This window comes from Protopterus annectens, chromosome 5.part1 (assembly GCF_019279795.1).
Source record: "Protopterus annectens isolate FY-2018-M chromosome 5.part1, PAN1.0, whole genome shotgun sequence".
NCBI classification, from domain to species: domain Eukaryota; kingdom Metazoa; phylum Chordata; order Ceratodontiformes; family Protopteridae; genus Protopterus; species Protopterus annectens.
The window spans coordinates 106172031-106194641 of record NC_056736.1 but is presented as its reverse complement, the minus strand read 5'-3'; the positions used below and the strand labels follow the sequence as shown (position 1 = coordinate 106194641).

Sequence of the window (22611 nt, the reverse complement as noted above, 5' to 3'; positions counted from 1 at the left end):
GTTAGTTTGGACACAAATTAAGGACTGCCTCTGTCCAGAGACATGAGGGCCAGACCCTGGGTGAATTCCAAATTCCCATACACTGATCTACGATATGTTTGAATCGGGTTAGGGAGGGACTCTGCTGCTCATGCATGGGAAGCTTGTTCTAGAAAATGGGGATTCTCTGAGATACATATTTGTCTCTCTGACATGTCCTATTTATGTTGCAAGCAGAATTTAAATCCTTAGCTCTAGTAGTTCTGATGCTGTTCATTTTGTGGATGTGCAAAATGTTTATTCTTGTATGCCAGGCATAGACTGCATCTCAGTAGTCTGTAAGAGACAGAGTATATAGAGAGAGGGCTTTAAGGCAACCCGCACAGGACAATGTGTTTATGCCCGGATAGTTTTTGTAAGGAACCTTTGCAGATGTCCTGGTTGTTGCATACGTCTGGTCAGGTACAAGCCGAAAGGGCATTCTAATCAATGACGGATCTGATGAGGGCAAAATAAAGTGGTACAACAACTCCTGTACCTAGATGCCATGTCTTTACTTCTGATTTGAGTGAGAAAGAACAATTTCCTTATTAGCGTAGCCTCATGTTGGTAGGAGGTCACGTTACTATCTACACATACTCCCAAATCTCTGACTACTGGATCAACTCTTAGGGTGTTTTACTGACAGAGGACTGATAAAGTACAGGCAAAGAAAAAAGGAATAGGGGGATTCTAAGTGAAAGACAAGCACTGGTAGTGTTTTCAGTACAACCTAGAAGAGAATCGGCCGTTAAAAAAGGGATAATTAGTAAGGCATATAAAATAGTGCCAGATAGCTATAGGAATTAAAGAAGTTTAGAAAGGATTGGGAAGACAGATTGGATAAGCAATTCACACAGAAACAATATGGAGGACATATGTATGGTTCCCAAACATGAAATAAGGTCTAGAAGATTCAGGATATTTGCTTGGAAGTGTTTGTATAAGTATTTTTACATCCCAAGCAGACTCCAAAGAATTTTTCCCTTGGGTAGACTGCAAATGTTGGCGGTGTGATGGGGAAGAAAGAGGCAACAGAGAACATTTTTGTGGAGTGTAATGAATTGGCAGATTTTAAAAATTCCCTGCAGACTACTCTGTTAGAAATAATGGGTGACAAAATTAGTGTAACTAAGGAAATTATTTTTTTGAGCTGTGATACAGAATCAGAATTTCCTCAACATAGTAAGGCCTTGCTGAGTTTAAATCTGGTGGCTGACAAAAAAGCAATTACTAAAAAATGGAAATCAAAGTCTAAACTAACCAAACCAGTAGTAGTGAATATAGTAACAAAGATAAAAAAAAAATTGGAAGTGGGATCTTTAGAAAAGAGGAAGGGCAAATTCCATTAAAAATGGGAACTGTAAGGACACTACATACAGAATAATGTTTTGGAGTGGAGAATTAACAATTTTAAGGGAAGGCAGGAATTGAAAAAGCTATGTAACATTTCATGGACAATGACTATATAGAATATTATATATGATGTACAATACTTGCAATTGAAAATATGTCAATATGGTTTGTTTTCATTTAAGTAAATGTGTGATTGCCTATGGCCTATGTTGTTGTGTCTTTCGGCTTTTCCCGGTTAGGGGTCGCCACAGCGGAACTCCGGTCCGCTAATGATTGTCAGTAGATTTTTACGTGCTGGCTTGCCGGGCCTAACACACAACCTTCAACAAAGGAACGCCCATTCATGTATGTCGCCACACAGAAGACGCTCTGAGAACTGAACTGGCAACGTCTAACTGTGAGGCGACAACGCTACCGCAGCACCACCACTGCAGTGCCTATGGCCTATGTCATACATGATAATTCAATCAAGATGTTTCTTGTTTATTAAATAGAAGACCTTGGCTATAGGTGATTTGGTTAAGTCAACTAATTTTTACATCACTAGACAAGAGATCAGAGCATGCAGCCTGTGGTCCATGTTCCCCTAGCAAGAAGATATAGAGCACTGGTGATGCCTAAAAGCAGCTGGTTCACATGGCTCTTTTCCCAGTAGGCACTATCTTGACTCTGTGGTGCTGCCCAGTACACTTCCCACTGCATTCTATTAGCAGACCTTTCAGGTTTCAACTAGGGGGCTGGGAATGAACACAATACCCTCTGTGTCTGAAGTGAAAACACACTTTTTTGGAGGTGGGGGTAAAGTCTCACAGAGACATTGAGAGAACATACAAGCTTGAGACAGTAACTAAGGGTCAAGATCAAACCCTGGACTCTTGTGCCTGTGAGGCAAAAGTCTTGACCATTACATCACATCCTTTTAACTTGTAAGTTAATCACAATGTTTGCTTCCTTCTTTCTTTCTCCAGGTGAGTGAGATGGTTCTAACATGTTTTCAGTCATACCCAAGGGCTGCAGGCAATGACAGCTTCATACACACAATTAACAGCTACACCAATATACTTCACTGTTACATACACAGGTGAACATTTACCACAACAGGCTATTAGAAGTATAAAAATATAATTAATATTAAACACAAGTACACCAAGTCAAGTAACAGCAAGCAAAAGAAAGCACATGACACAGAGCAAATAATTTGTGTTAACGTACCATAACAGCAAAAGACACTGAATGGATTACTGTTGAAGTAGCATAAAGCTATACGGGGCTTAACCTGTCAAAAATGGACTTCTGACCAGCATTAAAAAATCTTTTGAGTACCTTCCATGTGCACAGTACATCCAAGGAAGCACGAGGTATAAAAGTATATGTACAGGCAGTTCCCCTTCAGAAGGTTGAACGGCTGGAATCTCAAAATGTATATGGTAGAGACCATATGCTCGAAATTTCAGAAACTAGACCTTCTGAATGGGGATCGGCATACAGCGCAGAACGGGAGAGTTCCCTTTCTGTTCTGTAGTGCGATTGCAGAGTTGGAATAAATAAGTAGCAGGGGGTGCAGGGGGGGGGCTTGCCCCCCTGCAGAAACATTGTTTTGTGTTTTGGTTTGTTTACTTTCCATTCAGAAGGTCGAGCTTCTGAAATTCAAGCATATGGCTTCGGCCATATGCATTTCGCGATTTCAGCCGTTCAACCTTCTGAAAGGGAATTATACAGGCACCAAAAATCAAAGCTTTCTCACTTCTCACCAAAAGTGTAGTTGCAATTCTGTAACCAACAGAACTAAGGTCCAAATTTGAACCTTATGTGCTAGGAGAAAGTGGGACAGGGACAAGTGGGAATCCACCGAAGCTTAGAGAGAAATGAAGGAGTGGGGTCCAGCAAGAAGCAATAAAAAGAGAAGAGGGAAGGTGGGGTGGGGAGTGGATTCTGCAAGTACTTCAACAGTGATCTAGCTACTCTTAAGATTCATAGGCATGTACTAGGCTAATGGCCCTGGAGCCTTTACAAGCCCAGCCCTTAGGATTACCCTGGCATCGTGCATAGGTTCATAGGTGTGTACTAGGCTAATGGCCCTGGAGAAAAAGTAAAGTTTTGTACCTACCATAAATGTAGATGTTCGAGTGTTCACCCTGCTGCAGTCATTACACTAGGGTTATCCTGTCATCAGGCGGTCCCGCAGTCGGCCGGATTTCCAAAGTCTTGGTCCGACGTCGGTTGCTGTCGCCTCATCCCTGACGTCAGTGTGCCAGGGGTACATATATTGCCACCGACGCCATTTTATTCAGTTTTTCTTGCCCCAGATGTCAGGTGCCCCCAAAAAGGTGATCCAAATTAGTACCAAAATGTGGGAACACTGTACAAACACAAAATCCCTTCAGCTAAAAACAAATACATCAGTAAAGCCTAGCAAAGATTTAGCCAGTAAATCAGAGGGGATGGAGGGAGGGTAACCTGGACTGCAGCAGGGTGAACACTCGAACATCTACATTTATGGTAGGTACAAAACTGTACTATGTTCATCGTGTTACCCTACTGCAGTCATTACACTTGGGTTGAGTCCCAAAGCTAAGGTAGGGTGGAGGCATCATAGAGGGTTAGTGGAGGCAATGAGGCCCTGCAGAACTGCAGTGGCGAAGCCTGCCCTGGACTTAGAATAAAGAGGTAAGTGATAGTGTTTGACGAAGGTGTGCACAGAACTCCAAGTTGCAGCTTCTAAGATTTCCTTGGTAGGAACCCCCTCTGAGAAAGGCTGTAGAGGTAGCTGTTGCCCTGGTAGAGTGGGATCTAATGGTAGGAGGAACTGGTTTCCCATGATGGGTATAGCAGAATCGGATGCAATGGCCTATCCATTTAGAAATGGTTTGCTTGGATATGGCCCTCCCTTGAGAAGCTGTAGCATAGGAAACAAAGAGCTGGTCAGTTTTTCTGAAAGCCTTAGTTTTATCCAAGTAGTAACAAAGCTGCTTGTGAATGTCCAAGGAATGCAGGAGTCTCTCGCCTTTGTTCTGTGGATTGGGGTAGAAAGTGGGTAGGTGGATGGTTTGATTTAGAGCTACACTGGAAACCACCTTAGGCATGAAGGAAGGATTAGTTCATAGAGAAACTCTGTCTTGATGAAAAATGAGGAAAGGTTCCACCGCCATAAGTGCCTGTAATTCTGAAACTCTCCTAGCAGAAGTTATTGCCAGGAGCAGGGCAGTCTTCCAAGATAGGAACTGAAGGTCTGCAGAAAAAGCTGGTTCAAAGGGAGGTAGCGTTAGTTTTTCCAGAACAAAGTTGAGGTCCCATGTTGGTGTAGGAGCTCTTCTAGGTGGTCTAATGTTTTTTGCCCCTCTGAGGAACTGCCTTAGGAGAGGATTTGAAAATAAAGGTGGATTTGTGTCGTAGTGAGCTGAAATAGCTGAAGCATGGATTTTAATTGAGGAGAAGGAAAGTCCTTTATGCAACATCTCAGCTAAATACTGTAGAATGTGAGGCATATGAGGCTGAATTGTGTCTTGGCCTTTAGCTTGGTTCCAAGCAGAAAACCTTTTCCATTTGTCCGAGTAAGCCCTCCTGGTGCTTGGCCTCCTGGCTTCTAGAATAACATCCAAGTACTGCTTGTGAAAGAGGGGCTGGTTGGATGCTTAACTGATTTGCCATGCAGCCAGGTTTAAGGTTTTGATCTGGCTGTGTAGAATCTGCTTGTCTTGCTGCGTGAGCAAATGAGGTATTTGAGGCAATATCCATGGTGGGCTGTGAGCCATATTCTTCAATAGCGGGTACCAGTGCTGGCGTGGCCAGTCTGGGGCTATGAGAATCATTCACGGTTTCTCCATTTTGACCTTCAAAATACCTTTGTGAGAAGAGGTAATGGAGAAAAGGCATATGCTGTCTGGTTTTTCCAACTGAAGGAGAGAGCGTCCACTTTCCACGCTTGATGGTGGAATGTCCTTGTACAAAATTTTGTCAGCTGGTAGTTTTGAGGACTAGCAAACAGGTCTATATTTGGTAGGCCCCATCTTTGAGTTATCATTGTAAATATTTGTGGGTCTAGCTTCCACTCGTGGGGATCTTTGATGTTTCTGCTTAGGTCGTCTGCCAATGTGTTTTTCTGTCCTGGCAGGAATTGAGCTTGTAACTGGACTTGGTAGGCCAGAGCTGTGTTCCATAAGGATTATTGCTTGCCTGCAAAGAGGGTAGGAATGTGTGCCCCCTTGCTTGCTTATGTACCACATTACTGTGGTGTTGTCTGTCTTTATTGCAAGTTGTCCAGGCTGTAGTAGATCCTTGAAGGCTGTCAGAGCTTTCTGTACAGCTAGCATCTCTTTTTGGTTTATGTGCAGTTTTCTTTGTTCTGCAGTCCATAGGCCTTGAATGCATTGCCCTGCCATGTGTGCCCCCCAGGCATAGTCTGAAGCATCTGTTGTGATAGTTTGCCTGGGTGGGGGCAAGGTGAAAGGCTGACCCTTGTTGAGGTGACATGCCTGTGCCCACCATAGAAATTCCTGTTGAAGGCAGGGAATGAGAGATATCACTGTGTCCAAGCTGTGGCTGTGTTGAGACCATACGCTTTTTAGGTACCACTGTAATTTCCTCATATGCGGTTTTGCAAATGGTATTATCAGAATGCAAGATGCCATGAAGCCCAAAGCCTGCAGAATTTTTCTTGCAGTTAACTGGGTCTTTGTTGCCATTGTCTTGAAATATTGAGTCAGTTGTAATTGCTTGTCTGGTGTAAGATAAGCCTTCTGGGCCGTTGTGTCCAAGCTGGCACCCAGGAATGTCATTTTTTGTGAGGGTACTAGTTTTGACTTCTTTTCGTTTACTGTGTACCCCAGACAATTCAGTAGATGCTTCACAAAAGCCAGATGTTGTAAGAGAACGTCTTTTCTTTCTGCTTGGATGAGGCAGTTGTCCAGGTATGGATATATTTGAATTCCTCTTTGTCTGCAGTATGCAATTACTGGTGCCAGGCAATTTGTGAATATTCTGGGCGCAGTAGATAAGCCAAAGGGCAGTGCAGAGAATTGATAATGGGTTGAACCTGCAATGAAACGGAGGTATCTTCTGCAACTTTGTCTGATAGGGACATGCAGGTATGCCTCCTTGAGGTCCAACGTTACCAGCCATGCTTCCTTGCCCAACATGGGAAGTAGCTGCTGTAGTGTTAGCATCTTGAATTTGGGAACTTGTAAGTAAGTGTTTAGAATTGAAAGGTCCAGAATTGGTCTCCAAGCATTTTCTTTTCTGGGTACTAGGAAGAGTCTTGAGTAAAATCCTTGGCCTTGCTCTTGAGTTGGTACCTTTGAATGGCTCTCATGGCCATGAGAGCTGTAATTTGTTTTGAGCCTCTGCCCTTTGATTTTGTGGCAGGTTTGGCATTCCTCTTTTATTGGCAAGGTGTGAAAGTGGAATCTGTATCCTCATAAAATTATGTCTAGTACCCATTTGTCCTTTGGGACCATGTGCCAGTTGTCTGCAAATAGTGCTAGCTTTCCCCCCAGGGGGGCTGACAAAAGAGCTTTGTTTGGCCAGCTGAGGTGCAAGTCATTGAGTTTGCCTTCTGGTGGGTTGAGACCTGTCTTCTCCTCCCTTCTGGGTTGGAGTGCCCCATTGGTGAGGTTTATACTGAGCTTGTGGTTGTCCTCTGCCCCTTGGGCGCCTGTATTTACCCCTCTGAGACCTGTCAGTGGCTGGAAAGGACCAATTTTTTGTTGGCCAGTTTCTGCTGAAGCGAGGGGGTTGTACTTGTAGGAAATCTTTGACTGTCTGCATTGATTTTGCCTTATCTTCCATTTTCTTTAAAACTTCTTCTGCTTTAACACCAAAAAGAACATCCTGCTGTAAGGGAGCATCTAGTAGTTTTGCTTTAACATGATCAGGCAGACTTTGTTCCTTTAACCAGGCATGCCTACGAATAACTGATCCAGTGACAGCTGCTCTGCAGGAGGCCTCTAAAGAATCAAACCCACATTGCAAGGTATGTTTGCCCACCTGCTCGGTGGCGTGCAACAAATCTTGTACTTCTTTCAATTCAGATTGTTGAGGGAGGATGGTTATCTTTTAAGTGAGAGATCAGAAATTGCTGATACTTAAGCATATGAAATTGACAGTTTAGAGCTCTCATAGCTAAAGTGGCTGAGGTGTAAACCTTTTTCCCCCATCTGTCTAGTGCTCTTGAATCCCTTTCAGAAGGTACTGGATTTTTAGCCATGGAAGCCTTAGCCCCCTTGGGACCCTGGGAGATAGTCTCTGGGTCAGCTACTGGGCTTTTGTAAAGAAATTTGTGGGAATCAGGTACTCTGTAGTATCTGTCAGGCTTGGCCGGGGCAGGAGTCAGGGTTGAAACTGGATTCTAAATAGACATCATCCACAATGTCCAAAATAGGAGAGATAGCTAGAGGTCTGTGTTGGGGTAGTAAAAGAAACTCTCTGAGCCTTTTCTTGGAATCAGAGTAATCCTGACCTTCCCAGTGAAAATGTTCCCTCATAGTGTGTAAAGTTTCCCCAAAAGAGTAATCTTCTGGAGGGGAAGCTGAGGGAATAGAGTCCTCAGCATCAGAATCTTCATAAGGAGAGAAGGAATAGTCTTGGTCCTCAGAGGAATCCGAAGAAATAGACAGTTGTTCAGAGGAAGCAGATTCTTCCTCTTGTCTAGGCCTTTTGTCAGGAGGAGGCTGAGAACCCCTGATAAGAGAAATCAAATCTTCAGCCATCTTGAGCATCTGTTTCTTAGGCATAGGGCCTTGAACAGGAGACTGAAATGAAGCCTTTTTCGGTTTGGAAGGAGTCTTCGACTTGGAAAACGTTTTGACTGTAAGAGTAGTTGGTCTGAAAACGCCTTCAGAAACCGATGGCGTTTCAGAAGCACCGACGTCCTTGGAAGGTAAATCGTCGGTAGGGCCTGAAGTAAAAGGCTGCGTCGGCCTAGTACATTCCTTCAAAATATCTGTAGCAGTCTCGGTTTCTAGAACTGCGGCAGTCAGAGGCTGCGTTGGAGCCTCACTGATAACCGGAGAACCGGAGACCGGATCAACCGAGGCCTCGGAATCGGGCTTAGGCTTGGGCTGTCGATCCTTATCCCTGCGCTTTTTGTGCACGCCGGTAGTCGGTAGCTCCGACGGCATGTTATAATTAAATTTTCTGCCAAAAAAGTGTTGTGCGAAATCAAATCGTCTTTTAATAGTACGTTTATTAAATCTAGCACAAAAACGACAAGAAGTGACGTCGTGATCAGGGCCTAGGCAAGGTATGCAATAAGAATGAAAATCCTTATGAGGTATTTGCTTCCCACAAGAAATACAATTGTTAACTTTTTCTGACATCGTTCTGAGGCAAGAAAAGTTTCCAACGGGTACTTAGCTTTATAGAAGACTTCGGTCTGAAATTCGAATTTGAAAATCTCAGGAGTCGGCCGACCGGCACTTGCGAACTGCTTCTGCTTCGGGCACCGCGCGGCAAGAAAGACTGGAGAAAATGGCGTCGGTTGCAATATATGTACCCCTGGCGCACTGACGTCAGGGATGAGGCGACAGCAACCGACGTCGGACCAAGACTTTGGAAATCCGGCCGACTGCGGGACCGCCTGACGACAGGATAACCCTAGTGTAATGACTGCAGTAGGGTAACACGATGAACATCAGTCCCAAGCATCAAACCCATGACCCTGAACACTATAGTCAAAGGAATGTATCACTATACCACCTTACAGTATGCTCATCATTACATCACTGCTGCAGCAGAGGAAAGCTATACGTGACAATAGCCAAAGCCTACGTTAACCAAGGAGGAAGAAGGGTCAAAGTCTAGGATCTCCTGGAGAACAGACTTAGCAAATCCTGCTGTGGCCCTGGGGAATGAGTCAATTTTGTACTGTGTACAAAAGACAAAGTTGCTGCCACCTCTAAAAGAGATCTAGAATCCACCCCTTCCCAAAATGCCCTAGAAGTAACCAAAGCTCTGATACAGTGAGTTCTGAACTTCTGGAGGAGACTTCCCACTGTGACAAAAAATGGATGGAATGGGAAAACATTTAGAAACTGACAGTGGTTATCCCCCCCCCCCCAAGAAATGAAATTAAGAGCCCATAAAAAGCTCCGAATTCCTTTGTTCTATCAATGTAGTATCCAAGTTGCCTGTAGATTCTCTTCCCCAGTTCAATAAAGAAGACAGGGAGAGGACTGATTTCAATAAAATTCAGAGATCACCCGAGACATAAATTAAGGGGCGTCTATGAAACATAAGGAAGGATTGAATCACCATCTGATCTTGCAACTCAAAAACTTGCCTAGCTGCAGTCAGGGTAGTGAATAAAACATATTTGCATGTCAAGAACTTCAAAATCAGCTTGTTCATCTGCTTCAAAAGGTGCAGGACTACGTTTTTGCAAGACAAACTTGAGATCCCAAGGAGGGGAGACTCGTTTTCAAGATGGAAAAATATGCAATACTCCTTTCAAAAACTGTTTCACCTAGAACAAAAAAAGGATCTAAAGGTTGACAAGCAGAAAAGGACAAAAGATGGATGTTAATAGAATAACTGCATTTGGCTACTTTACAAGAAGGGAGAACCAATGTTGTCTTGGCCAAAAGGGAGTTACAGGAATGATTGCTGGATAGCCATTAAGGATCTTTAACAAAACTGTTTATTAAAGTAAAGGGAGGAATGCATATAGGAATGTTCCTGTTCAAGACATGTGACTCTTCCAGTTCTTTTAACAAGGTGTCCTGGAGCAAAATTTGTATAGCTGCCTGTTGAGACTGGCGACAAACTGATCTATTTGGGAAGCTTCCCAAAGCTGGATAATGTCTTGCAAGACTTCTGGGTGCAACATTCATTTGCGAGGGTCTGTCCTGGTTCTACTCAATGTGTCTGCCACTGTGTTTTGCTCTCATGGGAGATAAGTAGCCTGGAGGGAAAAAGTGTGCTGAGTCAGGAGTTTCCTGGAGGAAAACGAAGTCTGAAGGGTTAGCACTTTAAATTATCGAACTTTTATGAACGGAGAAGAGACAGATCCAACACAGGTCTCCATGCGGCCTCATTTTGGGTAATATAAATATTCTGGAATAAAATCCCTTGCCTTCTTTGGGATTTGGGAATTGGGAATTGGTTCTAAAATGCTTTGGGATAACATTTGGGATAAAAAGGGAGGAAACAAATAAGTCTGAAATTTGGGTGTGGAAGAAATCCTAGGTTTGGAGAGAGAGAGTTCCACTTTCACCTGTTATAAATTCTGAACTACTTCCAGTACCCATGATCAGTTGTGATTTGTTTTAAAAGACATAAAAAGAGAAAAAGAATGCTTGCTAGACTGAGTATGGCCAGGGTGGGGAGGGTTTGGTACAAAATAAAAGATAGTTGTGCTTTTCTTGGTATGGGAGGGAGTTTGGGCAAAACTACTTTCTTTTTTTGAATTCCTTTGTCACCTTTTCTTATTACTGTTTGCCAAATTTGTGTGGGATTGTTGGAAGCAGGATTTCCTGAAAAAGAGCTCAAGACTAGAGGGGTAGTAGCTTAGCCTCATCAGATCTTTTTGAATCCACGCAAAACACTTACCCTTCAGACTCTAAAAGTTTCAAAATTCAAAATGATTAATACTGCACAAATCCTACCAAGCCTTGCATACCCACTCGTAACAGAACTCAAGGCAGCTTCCCAGGAAACTCCATGAGCTGCATCATGCAAACATATTAGGATATGCCTGGTTATTCAAGACTGTGAATAAACCATGTTAAGAAGACAGGATTTTCCTTCACAAGGCAGCAAACCAGCAATATTCTTACTCAAAATAATTACAAGCAAATACCTGCCATGCAAATCTTGGCATCTAAAGGTTACTGTAGAAGATGCGAGAATTCTTCCCTCTATCTTCAAAAGTCCTTCCCATGCTTGTCAGAAGGACAAGGCTAGTCATAGTTAGAGGTTTAGAATTAGTCCTTGGTAAAGCAAAACAGTAGCTGGATCTGCCAAAGGGGCAAAAAAAGAGAAAAACGTTTGGGTTTGAGGTACTTTATAAAGCCTATCAGGCTTTTCGGGTGCAGAAGGCAGACTGCCTGGAGAGGCACATGCAAAGTTAACAGCATCTTCCACAGGTCCAATAACAGGAGGAATAGTAACAGGATTTACAGTAACCACCAGAGAGAGTTCACAGCAGTTTATGCGTGTCTGAGTTTTCTTCACACTGGAAGAGATCCTTTATCCTATCAATACCTTCAAAATGGATACTTGTGCTGTAGTGGGATCAGGGGACACCTCCTCCTTAGATTCTGATTCTAAAAAGGCAGGACAGCTCACCTGGGAAGCACAGTCCAGCCCTTCCTCTTCTATTTCTAGTTGAGCTTCACTATCTGAGAGACAAGGACACATTTTCAAACAGGAAGATGCTGTTGAACACTGCTAAGGACAGAAAGGCTTTAAAATGACCCTTGGTAAAGCTGTACCACTCTTTATGACTCTGTGACTAACTGGTACATAGAGGAGGAAAGACATTCAGTCTCTTCTTTCTTGGGCTATCTATAACAGGGCTAGATGAATCAGATACCCCTATTTCCATCACCAAGCCCGCTACCTCTTCCCTAACTAGTAACTAAGGGATTCCATATAGCCCTTCTGAAAACAAGAATTGGGGTTATCCCTTCTCAGCCACAGCCAAAACAATCTGGTCGTTGAGGATACGCCAGACTCCCAACCCATAGCTGTGGCACCAGAGGGATTGGGAGTGCGCAAAGGATGGTATGAGGACTCAAACAAGGCTACTGGAGAGTCGTCCGTCGATACCAGTGAAAAAAGGATGAAGGCAGAACAGCTCTGAAAGAATCTCATAAATTTTTGTTTTTTAGCCATGCCATTATCTAATAAAGTACGAACAAATGCCTTTAGCAGTTGACTTTCAAAAAATATACTAAGGCTAAGTTAACATCCAATTGTCTTAGGAGTAAAGCAGAAGCTAATCTGACAGCAGCAGATGCTGTGCGCCTCCCCTAGACAAAACAGATTGTGTGGGAGCCTTTACGAAGAATTTGTCTTCCACAAAGACAACTGTTTCCTTGTAGACATAAGACAATTTTCCCAAAAATTTACTCAGGAAAAAAAAAAGAAAAGAAAGTCCCTACAGGGGTACTCTTCAGTCCAAAAGTTAAACAAGCTGACTGCTGAAACACTCAAGCCACGGGAAAGAGTCTGAGTGAAATCCTCAACAGCAAGAAAAGTTATGAATTTAGGCAGTCATACATTTGCTTTTAAACACCCTTGTGTTTTCTTAAATGTAATGTTTGTGGAAGGTGCTGAAAAACTAAACTGTCCAGATGTTTGAGCCTTGGCAGAATGCTGCAGAAAGCATGAAGTTACATGGGAGGAATGGATTTAATGATGAACATCTGTATTTTACAAATGTATCTCACTGCAGAAATATAAAAGTGTAGAATGCAGAAAAATGAAAACTGTACAACTGTCGAGATCACTTATGACCCATGAAACAGCAATTACAAACCTTAACGAAAAGCAGACTGAGAAATACTTCATGGTATTTGCTAGGCACAGCAAGGGACTACTTTTTGGAAGGCATATTATACCAAAACAAGACAAGATGTGAGGTGTTACTTCACAGGAAAAGTGGGAAATTATTTTTGTAGTCTGAGATCAAACATTTGTGCCTTCTGAGGAATGTTGGGCGCCAGGCTGGCAACTCGACACCGTAAAACTCCACTGCCAATCATGAGCAGACATGTGATCCGCTGTGGTGACCCCTAACCGGGACAATTCGAAAGAAGAAGAATGAAAAGCAGACCTGTATTGCCAAGTCCCATAGGTAAAAACAACAGCAATTTTATGTTAACATAACTAAATCATGCAGCAAAACAAAGTACAGAATGAATCAAACTTTAACCTAAACTTAGAAATCGCATACAGCTGGTTTGATGAAGTCAAAACCTATGCACATTCGCAGCCTGAAATAAAAAAAAAACATCAGAATTAACTGGACTCTCACTTTAACAAACCTTTTAGTCAGCAATGCAATACTTCATGTCTGATTTTATTACATCACTCAAACTTTCCTTCCACAGCTGCTCTCTGTACAATTACTGTTACGCTGTAATTTTCTGTTTAGCTCTACTTAATAATACTGTACAAATCATACTACCTGGTAGTTTTGCAGGCACTCTTGGTGGTAAATCCATATCTCCCGTTGTAAGTCCTATTAGATTTGGTCTTTGAGCATGAACCCTGTGCCTATATACAGGCCTGGAAGTGTTTGTAATACTTGGTGCTTCTGGGTTGTAGCCATCAGCATCATAACCTTCTGAAAAAAAAAAGTTTACACGCTATGACGTATACTGCCATTACAATGTTATCATAAAAAGTATTTTATAATTTGTATTTATCATTTTGAAGATCAGCTTGTTTATATTTTACTACATCCGATTATAAAGCCAGCTATCTTAACATTATAATAATACACAATGTGTATATAAAACCTTAACTGTCCATTAAGAAATAACTTGCTAAAGGTGAACTTTTCTTGCATTACTATCAAGACAACTCAGCTTTTTCTACCTTTTAAATTAAATGTTAAAAGCTTTACTAAAAATATCCACGTCTGGGTTTGTTTGCGTCTTTCAGCTTTTCCTGGTTAGGGGTCGCCACAGCGGAACTCTGGTCCGCTAATGACTGGCAATAGATTTTTACGTGCTGGCTTGCCGGGCCTAACGCACAACCTTCAACGAAGGAACACCCATTCACGCATGTCACCACACAGAAGACGCTCTGAGAATCGAACGGGCAACATCTAACTGTGAGGCGACAACGCTACCGTAGCACCACCACCACAGTAAAAATATCCACGTCTGGGTAATGAGTGAAAATACTGTTTTGTGTATTACACTTGCAACAGGAGAAAGAAACATTTTTGTTGACCGGGCATGTAGGCTGAACCTATGACCCCTGTCAACGAAATGATCCAGGCCAAAATGCAGTACAAAGGCTTGCATTTTAAAAAATGGGTGTAACACAGTTTGACAAATAGTAGCTTCTGGCATGTCAGTAACAGATTTGAAATGGAATAGAAAAGAACATTTACAGAAGGTCTGCAAACTTTGGTAGTATAACATTCCAAGTAGTTTGATTTTCTAGCATTTACTGTAAAAACAACTTATCTTAACACTAGTTTATACCATCTTTTGTAGTAACAATTTTATGTGGGAATAATTTAGTAACCAGTAACATCAGGCTTGTCCAGCATGTGGCCCCAGACCCATTTTGCCCAGTCTTCTACCTAATCTGTGAAAACACAAGTCTGTAATCTTGCCATTTACCAGTTGTTACTGTTGAGCCTTCTGACTCATCGGCACCCAAGCGGCTTTTTAAATTATTTTTCATGGGACCTTGCACAGCAGCACATTGTTCTACAGCTCTTGTGCAGTGCACAATTACGATGCACAATGCCTTGCTTACCCTCCCCTTCATGTCTTGGTGCATGTATTGTGGGTTGGGTAGGAGAGTGCAAGGGAGGGGAGAAGTGTGCACTAAGGGGATAACTGGTGTAGTTTGAACTCTAGAGCTGTGAAGTGGGGCCTGTATTTACTTAAAGGACCACTACGGGAAAAAATTAAAAATATGTTTATCCTTTCTTGAAGTTCTGCACATTGCAAACCACTATGCACCAGAACCAGACAGATACAGTCACTACATATTTTACTGTATTTTAATCCTGAATACCCCTCCTGGGGGCAGACATCCTGATGAGAGTGTTTTCTTCTAAAACTAAATCTTCCCCATATGGCACTGTGAGTGCACAGTTGATGGGATTACAATTCCCATTGACTGGGCTGTCACATCACAGTTCCCTTCACTTAGAATGAAAGGACAGAGAAGTGGTGCTCAGTAAAAGTAACATTTACTGTTTAGGAAGCACATTTGTAAAAGGAACTCCACATGTGTGTGACAGTCTGTGAAAAAAGATCAGTAATATCTAGGGTTGCCACCTTTTCAAATGGCCAAAGTGGGACATTTTCGGGACACACATCAGATTTTACAGGCTGACACATACCCACGGTCAGTACAACAGATAGAACTTTACTTTTTTGCCTAAATAAAAGCTTATTCTTGTAGCAGTTTAGTTACTTATTCTGTTTCTTGTACATTTAGGTATTTTAGATACAGAAATAACTATTTTATGCAACTATTACATAAAATATGGGACATAATTATGTCCTACAATCTCAGGACATTTGCCATTTTTAATATTTTTGGTCAGGACACAACTGCCCAAAGAGGGACTGTCCCTCGCAAAGTGGGACAGGTGGTAACCCTAGTAATATCAGCTCATTGCTGAGATAACAGACATTCAACGTTCACGTGCTTCAGTTCAATCTCAAATTACTCCTCCCATATTCCCTCCCTCAGGCAGCAAGAGTATCACATTTCCTGCCCTGCGAGGTTCAGCTAATTAGTCACCTTTGCATGACAATACATATCAAACAGATGTCTGCTTGGTCTGCTAGCAAAAGTGTTCCCCTTCATGGCTCCCCTTATCCTGTCAGATGAATAGCATTTTTACAGTAAATAATGTTTCATAATGTACTTAACAGCCCTTAATACAAACATGTCTGAGCATAGCTCTCAGTCAGGGAGAAATCCAAAAATAATGACTGTCAGGAATACTTTTAAAATATCAGCACTATTAACGTGAGCCACTGCCAGAATAAGAGTATGTGAATTACTTTACATTTTCTGAATTACAAGTCTACAGCTTTAATTACCACTTACTAAGTGCAATTCACTACCTTTTCTCCAACAGTCGCCAGTATTAGGAGGGATTAAGGACAGAGATAAAATTTGAGTCAAAATCAGGGACAGTTGAGAAGTGTGTGCCCCTGAAACTGTGCCCTGTAACACACAAATTAAAATTAATATATTGGCTACTCAAATAAGTCTGAAAGCTTATGCATCAACCAAACAATGATCTTGTTGGAGGCAGAGAGGTTTTACACAGCAATGTAGCCCTCAGCAGACCTCTCAACTGTCCAGATTTTTGTAACATATTTTGGTCTGTCCCTTGCAAAATTGGTGTTTTTTTCTGGCAAATCACCAAGACTGAAGTCACTACATGATGACTTGCATTTGAGTTTGACTTCATTACCTTTGGAAAATACATGCTAACACGTAGGTTCATAGGTGGTTACTGGGTTTTTTTGAGCCTAGCCATGCATCCCAAATCTCTACCAAGTTACAATACATATTCTGTTATTCTAGCAACTTTCCAGGTTTATGAGTAACATTTAAAAAAATGTCCCTATTTTTGAGCTTTTGTCCTCCCATTATTTTAGGTTTTGACCAGACTTCTTGCACCAAGAGGTTGACAGGTACTGGTCCTCAGCCTTGTTACCTCTAAGGCAGACAATGAAGTAATCTTTTACTTTTCATTACTATTGATTTAATATGCACATGTTCACAGATGTTTCAGCCATTACTTTTGTTTTGATGCTCAATATATTTCTCCCTTTCTGCAATGTAATGCCTACTAACACGGTCGCGAACAGTCATTTTTAAAGAATTTAAAGCTGACCAAGTAGAATTTTCTGCATAGCCTGTTATAATTATATTACTTTTTTTTTTTTTCTCTAGGAGTACTAAACGTAATCCACAGTGCTCATCCCCCACTCAGAGCTGTTGTCCCTTTGGTTACTTCTAGTAACTCAAGCAGACACTTTTGCATATGTCCATTACAGGCAGCACATAGGACAAATATACACACACTCACTGACGGGCACTGTCTCTAGGAGCACCAGTGAACTACTGAGCTCTGACAGCCCATTTCCGATCAAAGTAAAAAAACACAGCAATGGCTACTATGAACCAACTCATTTCTTACTGTCAGTATGTAGCCAAACATTCCAATAACAATAAAGATTCACTACTGACATCAGTTTGCAAACACATGGGACAACTAGTAAGTGTCCCTGTAGCTCTGTTTCATGGCTTGCATGCAGATAACTAACTAAAACACACACACAAATGCTTTATGTAACATTGAAACATCACACTCATGAGCGCACATACAAATGCACATTCTTCAGCTACAGGGCATTTACACACCCATTACCACATACGCTACCACAATAAGATATCATAAAAAGGGAAAAGATATGCCATCCAGGAAGTGAAATAATATTTATACAGCATGCGCATCTTAAAACATAGTGGCATTATATGCCATGATAGACATAATACAGATAATTTAACAAAAACAAACATATTTCTTCATTATACCGGTCATCTACCCAAAATACCAGCAAAGGGACATGTGCACACACACACACACACACACACAGTACCCATGGGCCTTTGCTCACCTTTCCATAAAATCAATGCTTCAACAGGTAAGGGTGACCACAGTTGTTACTCCAACCACACTGCACTGATCATCAGAAGCTCCACCACCAGGGCAGGTGTCAGTCCATTTCTGCTCCATTAGAGTCTGTTATGCCACCCAAACTAAATACATACACACACGCCCATGTACACCAGTGAACCACGGGAATTTGCCACCTCCTCCACAAAACAGTGATGCAACAGCTACAAGAGTGTGATAATGTGAGGTATTGCCAGATATGCCAGGAGAAATAGGGCAGTGGATGTGTAACATATGCCAGCATAGCTAGTTGGAGTTTTGTAAATAATCATGTCATTTGTATATCAAATTGACTTGTACAGGTGCTTGTGTTGAAAATGTATTTGTAAAGCTACTTATACCAACAGTAGGTCCTGCTAGACAGAAAAGAAATGCACCTGTATGTCAGACTGTACTGCAACTTTAAAATGAATGCACTGTAACAGAGGATACTGGAAGGGAAGAGGTTAATCTTAATCCAGCTATGAAAAATAATCTGAAATTAAATTAGCTGGTTTAGGCCAAAAAGATTGTATCTTACAATTCTGACTGCAGCCAGAGAAAAAATGTCTGAAAACCAAGACTAGGAATCCGCAACTTTCTAGAGTTAAAGATTCCCTGTAAAGGCACTCTTCACTTCTTTCAGAAAGAGCATGAGGTACCCTACACTCCTCACGTATAAGTGAGTAAACAAACCAAAGCACTGAAACTAGTGACTCTGTGTTGACCACAGAAACATTACTGAAAGATCAATATGGAACTGAATGTGGGTATCATCTGCCAAAGGTACCATGGACATCTTGTGTCTGGGTCAGTTGCCTCCTTCACCCCACCCTAGTTGCACTTTTTTAGAAAATGAATCATAATGTGACCATGGGGGTGCTGACATTCTGATTCCAGTCTGATGAAGGTTAGTTATGCACAAGTGCTAACATGGCACTGTCATCTCTGGGATAGTGCTAAATAACAAATAATTTTGTTTTATATTTGTTTACCGGGAAAGCCTGTGTGGATGCAGGTCCTTTTTTCAGCAGAGGCCCAGGGAGAAAGCTCCACATTTACAACAGAACAGTTGTACAAAATTTCTAAACATTACACAAGAGAAGTACCACATGGATACAGAGTAATGCATACAGTGACTTCTTAATACATCAATTTTACACATATAAACTAAGGTTAATACCCATTTCTAATAATAGTAGATACTAATATTTCTATCTATCACAGAACTTTATATATGTGCAGCAAAGACAAAGTCTTGAAAATGCAAAATTTTGTGGACCATATTATGAGTCATCATAAGATCTATGGACAGTATTTATTTTTATTTATCCTTTGTCAACTGTATCAGTCCCGTTAAGCTAATGGACTCTTCAGACAAGACTCAAGGGGGCATTAATACCACTAGAGGTATTTTGGCCATGGCATCAGGGAAAATATTGTTGTGTAAGAAATTACCATAACCTTAGATGTCCTTCTCTTCTATATGCTGCTGTATTCATGACATCAGGGAGTTTGCCTCTGGCAAACTCTCGCATGTCCAGCCATTATACGAAAGTTAAATGCTACCACTAGGGTGCCTGTGACTTCCTGCACCTCTCTCAGATGTCTGCCGTAAACAGACATCAGGTATAACGCGGACATCAGTACGCACCTCTTCAGAACTGAATGCTGCCGGAAACAGCAACTACGGAGTGGTTATACCAGGAAACTGGAATCAGGCAAGTGTGTGTGTGTGTGTGTGTGTGTGTGGGGGGGTGCTGGGTGGGAAACTATACAGCAGCACACAGAAGAGAAGGACATCCAAGCTTATGGTATGTTCTTACACAATACTATATCCTTCTATTCATATGGTGCTGTATTCATGACATCAGGGAGTGAGCAAAAGCTCCCGTCCTAATGAAGGGGAGGTGGACCAGAAGCAGTTTCCACTAAACCATGGAGGATGGCTCTGGCATATTCTACCCTGGCATTAGAGACCATATCCAGTTTGCAGTGTCTGGTTAAAGTCTGAACTGAGGACCAAGTAGCTGCCTCAAAGGTAGGAGCTGTGTCCAATCCTTTAAGGAAAGCCCCTGAGAAGGACCCTTCCCTGGTTCAGTGTGCCCTAACTGGGGTTGGGAGTGACTTACCCTGGTTGGTGTAACAAAAGGAAATGTTTTTTGATATCCAAGAGGATATAGTTTGCTTGGAAACAGGTTGCTTTTACCCAGGGCTCTAGGGTGATAGAAGACGAAGAGCCTGTCAGATTTTCAGAAGGATTTGGTTTTGGCCAAATAAATCTCAAGCTGTTTGTGTACGTCCATGAAGTACAGTATCCCCTCTGCTCAGTTCTGCGGAGAGGGAAAAAAGGTTGGCAGGTTGATAGTCTGATTTACGGACATGTCATTTACCACTTTAGGCATGAACATGTGGTTAGTATGCAAACATACCCTTGTCCTTGTGGAAGACAGTGAAGAGGGGATAGGCCATGAGGGCCTGGAGTTCTGAGACCCTTCTGGCAGAGGTTATGGCCTCAAAGTATTGTCTTCCAAGTACAGTATTGGAGGGAGCAGTCTTTGGCTGGTTCAAATAAGTTCATAGGTGTGTACTAGGCTAATGGCCCTGGAGCCTTTACAATTCTAGCCCATAGAAGTGCCCTGGTTAATTCCCACTGACTATATCAAGTAGAGCCACTGCAGTGATCCCCGGGATGAACTTTATTTCCCATCCACTCATCAAGATTTCTCTTGAAGTGGGCCAGTGAGGTGCTCTGCTTGACATGTATGGGAAGTCTATTCCAGAGCATGGGCAGTCTCTGGGTTATGAACCTGCCCCTCCAGCATGTTCTGTTGATTGTGGTAATGAGGTTGAGGTCTCTGGAGCGTGTGGTGCGAAGGGAGTTGGATTTCTTTAGATGTAGCTTTTCTAACAGAGCTGGGTCAGACTTGGCTTTCTAAATCAAGCAGAGATTGCCTCTTAGTAGACGATATGATACAGAGAATAGCTGGAGTTTTTTTGAGTCTGTCCGTGTAGGACATGTGTTTAAGGCCTAGTATCCTCTTCGTGAGGTACTTTTGTGGCCTTTCCAGCTATTGCTTGCGTCTAGTGAGGTACATGCCAAATGGGGCATTATACTCTATTGAATGGCCTAATGAGGGAAAAGTAGAGAGATGATGACGTCTTTTTTTCCTAGATGCAAGCCCCTTGGTAATGAGATGTGCCACACAGAAGGACTTTCTGACCACAGTGGCAATGTGGTGGTCGAAGGAGATGTTGCTGTCAATCTGTGTCACCAACTCTCTTGTAATCCCTTCAGTGTTCAGTGGGCTCCCATCGATGTGGTAATTAGTGGGAGCCGAGTTTTTCCCAAAGGGTATGACGACGCATTTTTTGGCATTAAGCTTAAGGCCATGGTTTCGACACCAGTCACTGGTCTCAGTGAGGCCTTTCTGTAGGATGTCTACATCACTTGGAGAGTTAATAATGGCTCCCAGCTTGCAATCGTCTGTGAACTTGCTCAACCAGAGTCCCACCATGTTGGCCTGGACTTCTGAAAAGTAGATACCAAACAGGAGAGGACCAAGGACCGATCCTTGTGGGACTCCACTTGTGACTGGTCGTCAGTCTGCCATGGAGTCCACTACTTTCACACTGTGGGTTCTACCTGTGAGCCAATTTACAACCCGCCTAATGATACAGGGGTTGATGCCTAGTTTGGTGAGTTTATCAATCATTTCTGAGTGGGGAATGGTATCAAAGGCCTTGGCCAGATCGAGGTAGGCTGTATGAACTGCCTTGCTCTCATCCACAGCTCTGGTAACTGACTCAAAGAATTCAACCAGGTTGAGCAGGCATGATCTACCTTTCACAAAACCAAACTGAGTGGGACATAGAGTTTGGAAATTCCCTAAATCCTTGTTAATTAGGTCCATGATGATGCGCTCCATAGCCTTACATATCAGACTCGCCAGGCTAATAGGGTGATAATTCCCAGGATCTGTCATCATTCCCCCTTTAAGGACAGGGATGACTGTAGCAATGTACCATTCGGTAGGGACAAAGCCTGAGGTGAGGCTGTGACTGAACACGGCACACAGATGTGGTGCCAGTTCACTTTGTTGGGATATTGCCGGGTCCCATAGAAGCTGTATTCTTAGCCTTGGATAATGTACCTTTAACCTGTGCTGCAGTAATGCTGGGTACCTGGCATTCCTCCAGTATTGGTAGTTGTGTTCATTTTTCTAGGACAAAATGAAGGTCCCAAGGAGGCAGAATGGGTTTCCTTGGTGGCCTGAGGTATAGTGCCCCTCTCAAGAAGGGTTTGATCTCTAATCTAGATGCTAAAGGTGGTACGAGGGGCAGGCAAGCTGAGATGGCAGATAGGTGGGTTTTAATGGAGGAATATGATCGTCTGGATTTCATAAGGTCACACAGGTTGGACAAGACCACTGGGGACTATGCCATCAGTGGTGGTAGGGATTTTTTCTGAAACCATAAGGAAAATCTCTTCCACTTTAACAGATAAGAATTTCTAGTAGTTGGTTTTCTGGCCTCCTGCAGAACCTGGATCACGTCCTCTGTATACAGGTGTCTGAAGGGTATCAACGCCCTATCACCCACAATGTGAGGTTCAGTGGGGGCAGTTGATTGTATAAGTGTGTTCCTTTGTCCTGTGTGAGCAGGTCCATTCTCTGGGGTAACGTATGGTGATTGCCCTTGGCTAGGTGAAATAGGAGGAATCAATGCTGCCTTGGCCAGAAGGGAGTCAATATACTAGATTTGTGTTTTTTTTTCTTCTAAATTTTCGGAACTCTTTGAATGAGAGGGAAGGGGGGAATGCATATGGGGGATGTGTACATCCCCTTCCAAGAGACTGATAG

General features: G+C 42.4%; 1 protein-coding gene across 4 annotated transcripts in view; it reads right to left on the bottom strand.

Annotated features, from left to right (window-relative positions):
- The window catches only part of RBM26 (RNA binding motif protein 26), a 1920204-nt gene that overhangs the window by 1071319 nt on the left and 826274 nt on the right, over positions 1-22611 (bottom strand). For all 4 annotated transcript variants that reach the window (XM_044072914.1, XM_044072916.1, XM_044072915.1 and 1 more), the window contains exon 9: positions 13502-13660. In XM_044072914.1, the coding sequence (XP_043928849.1) occupies positions 13502-13660 (159 nt within the window). The remainder of the gene's footprint in view (positions 1-13501; positions 13661-22611) is intronic.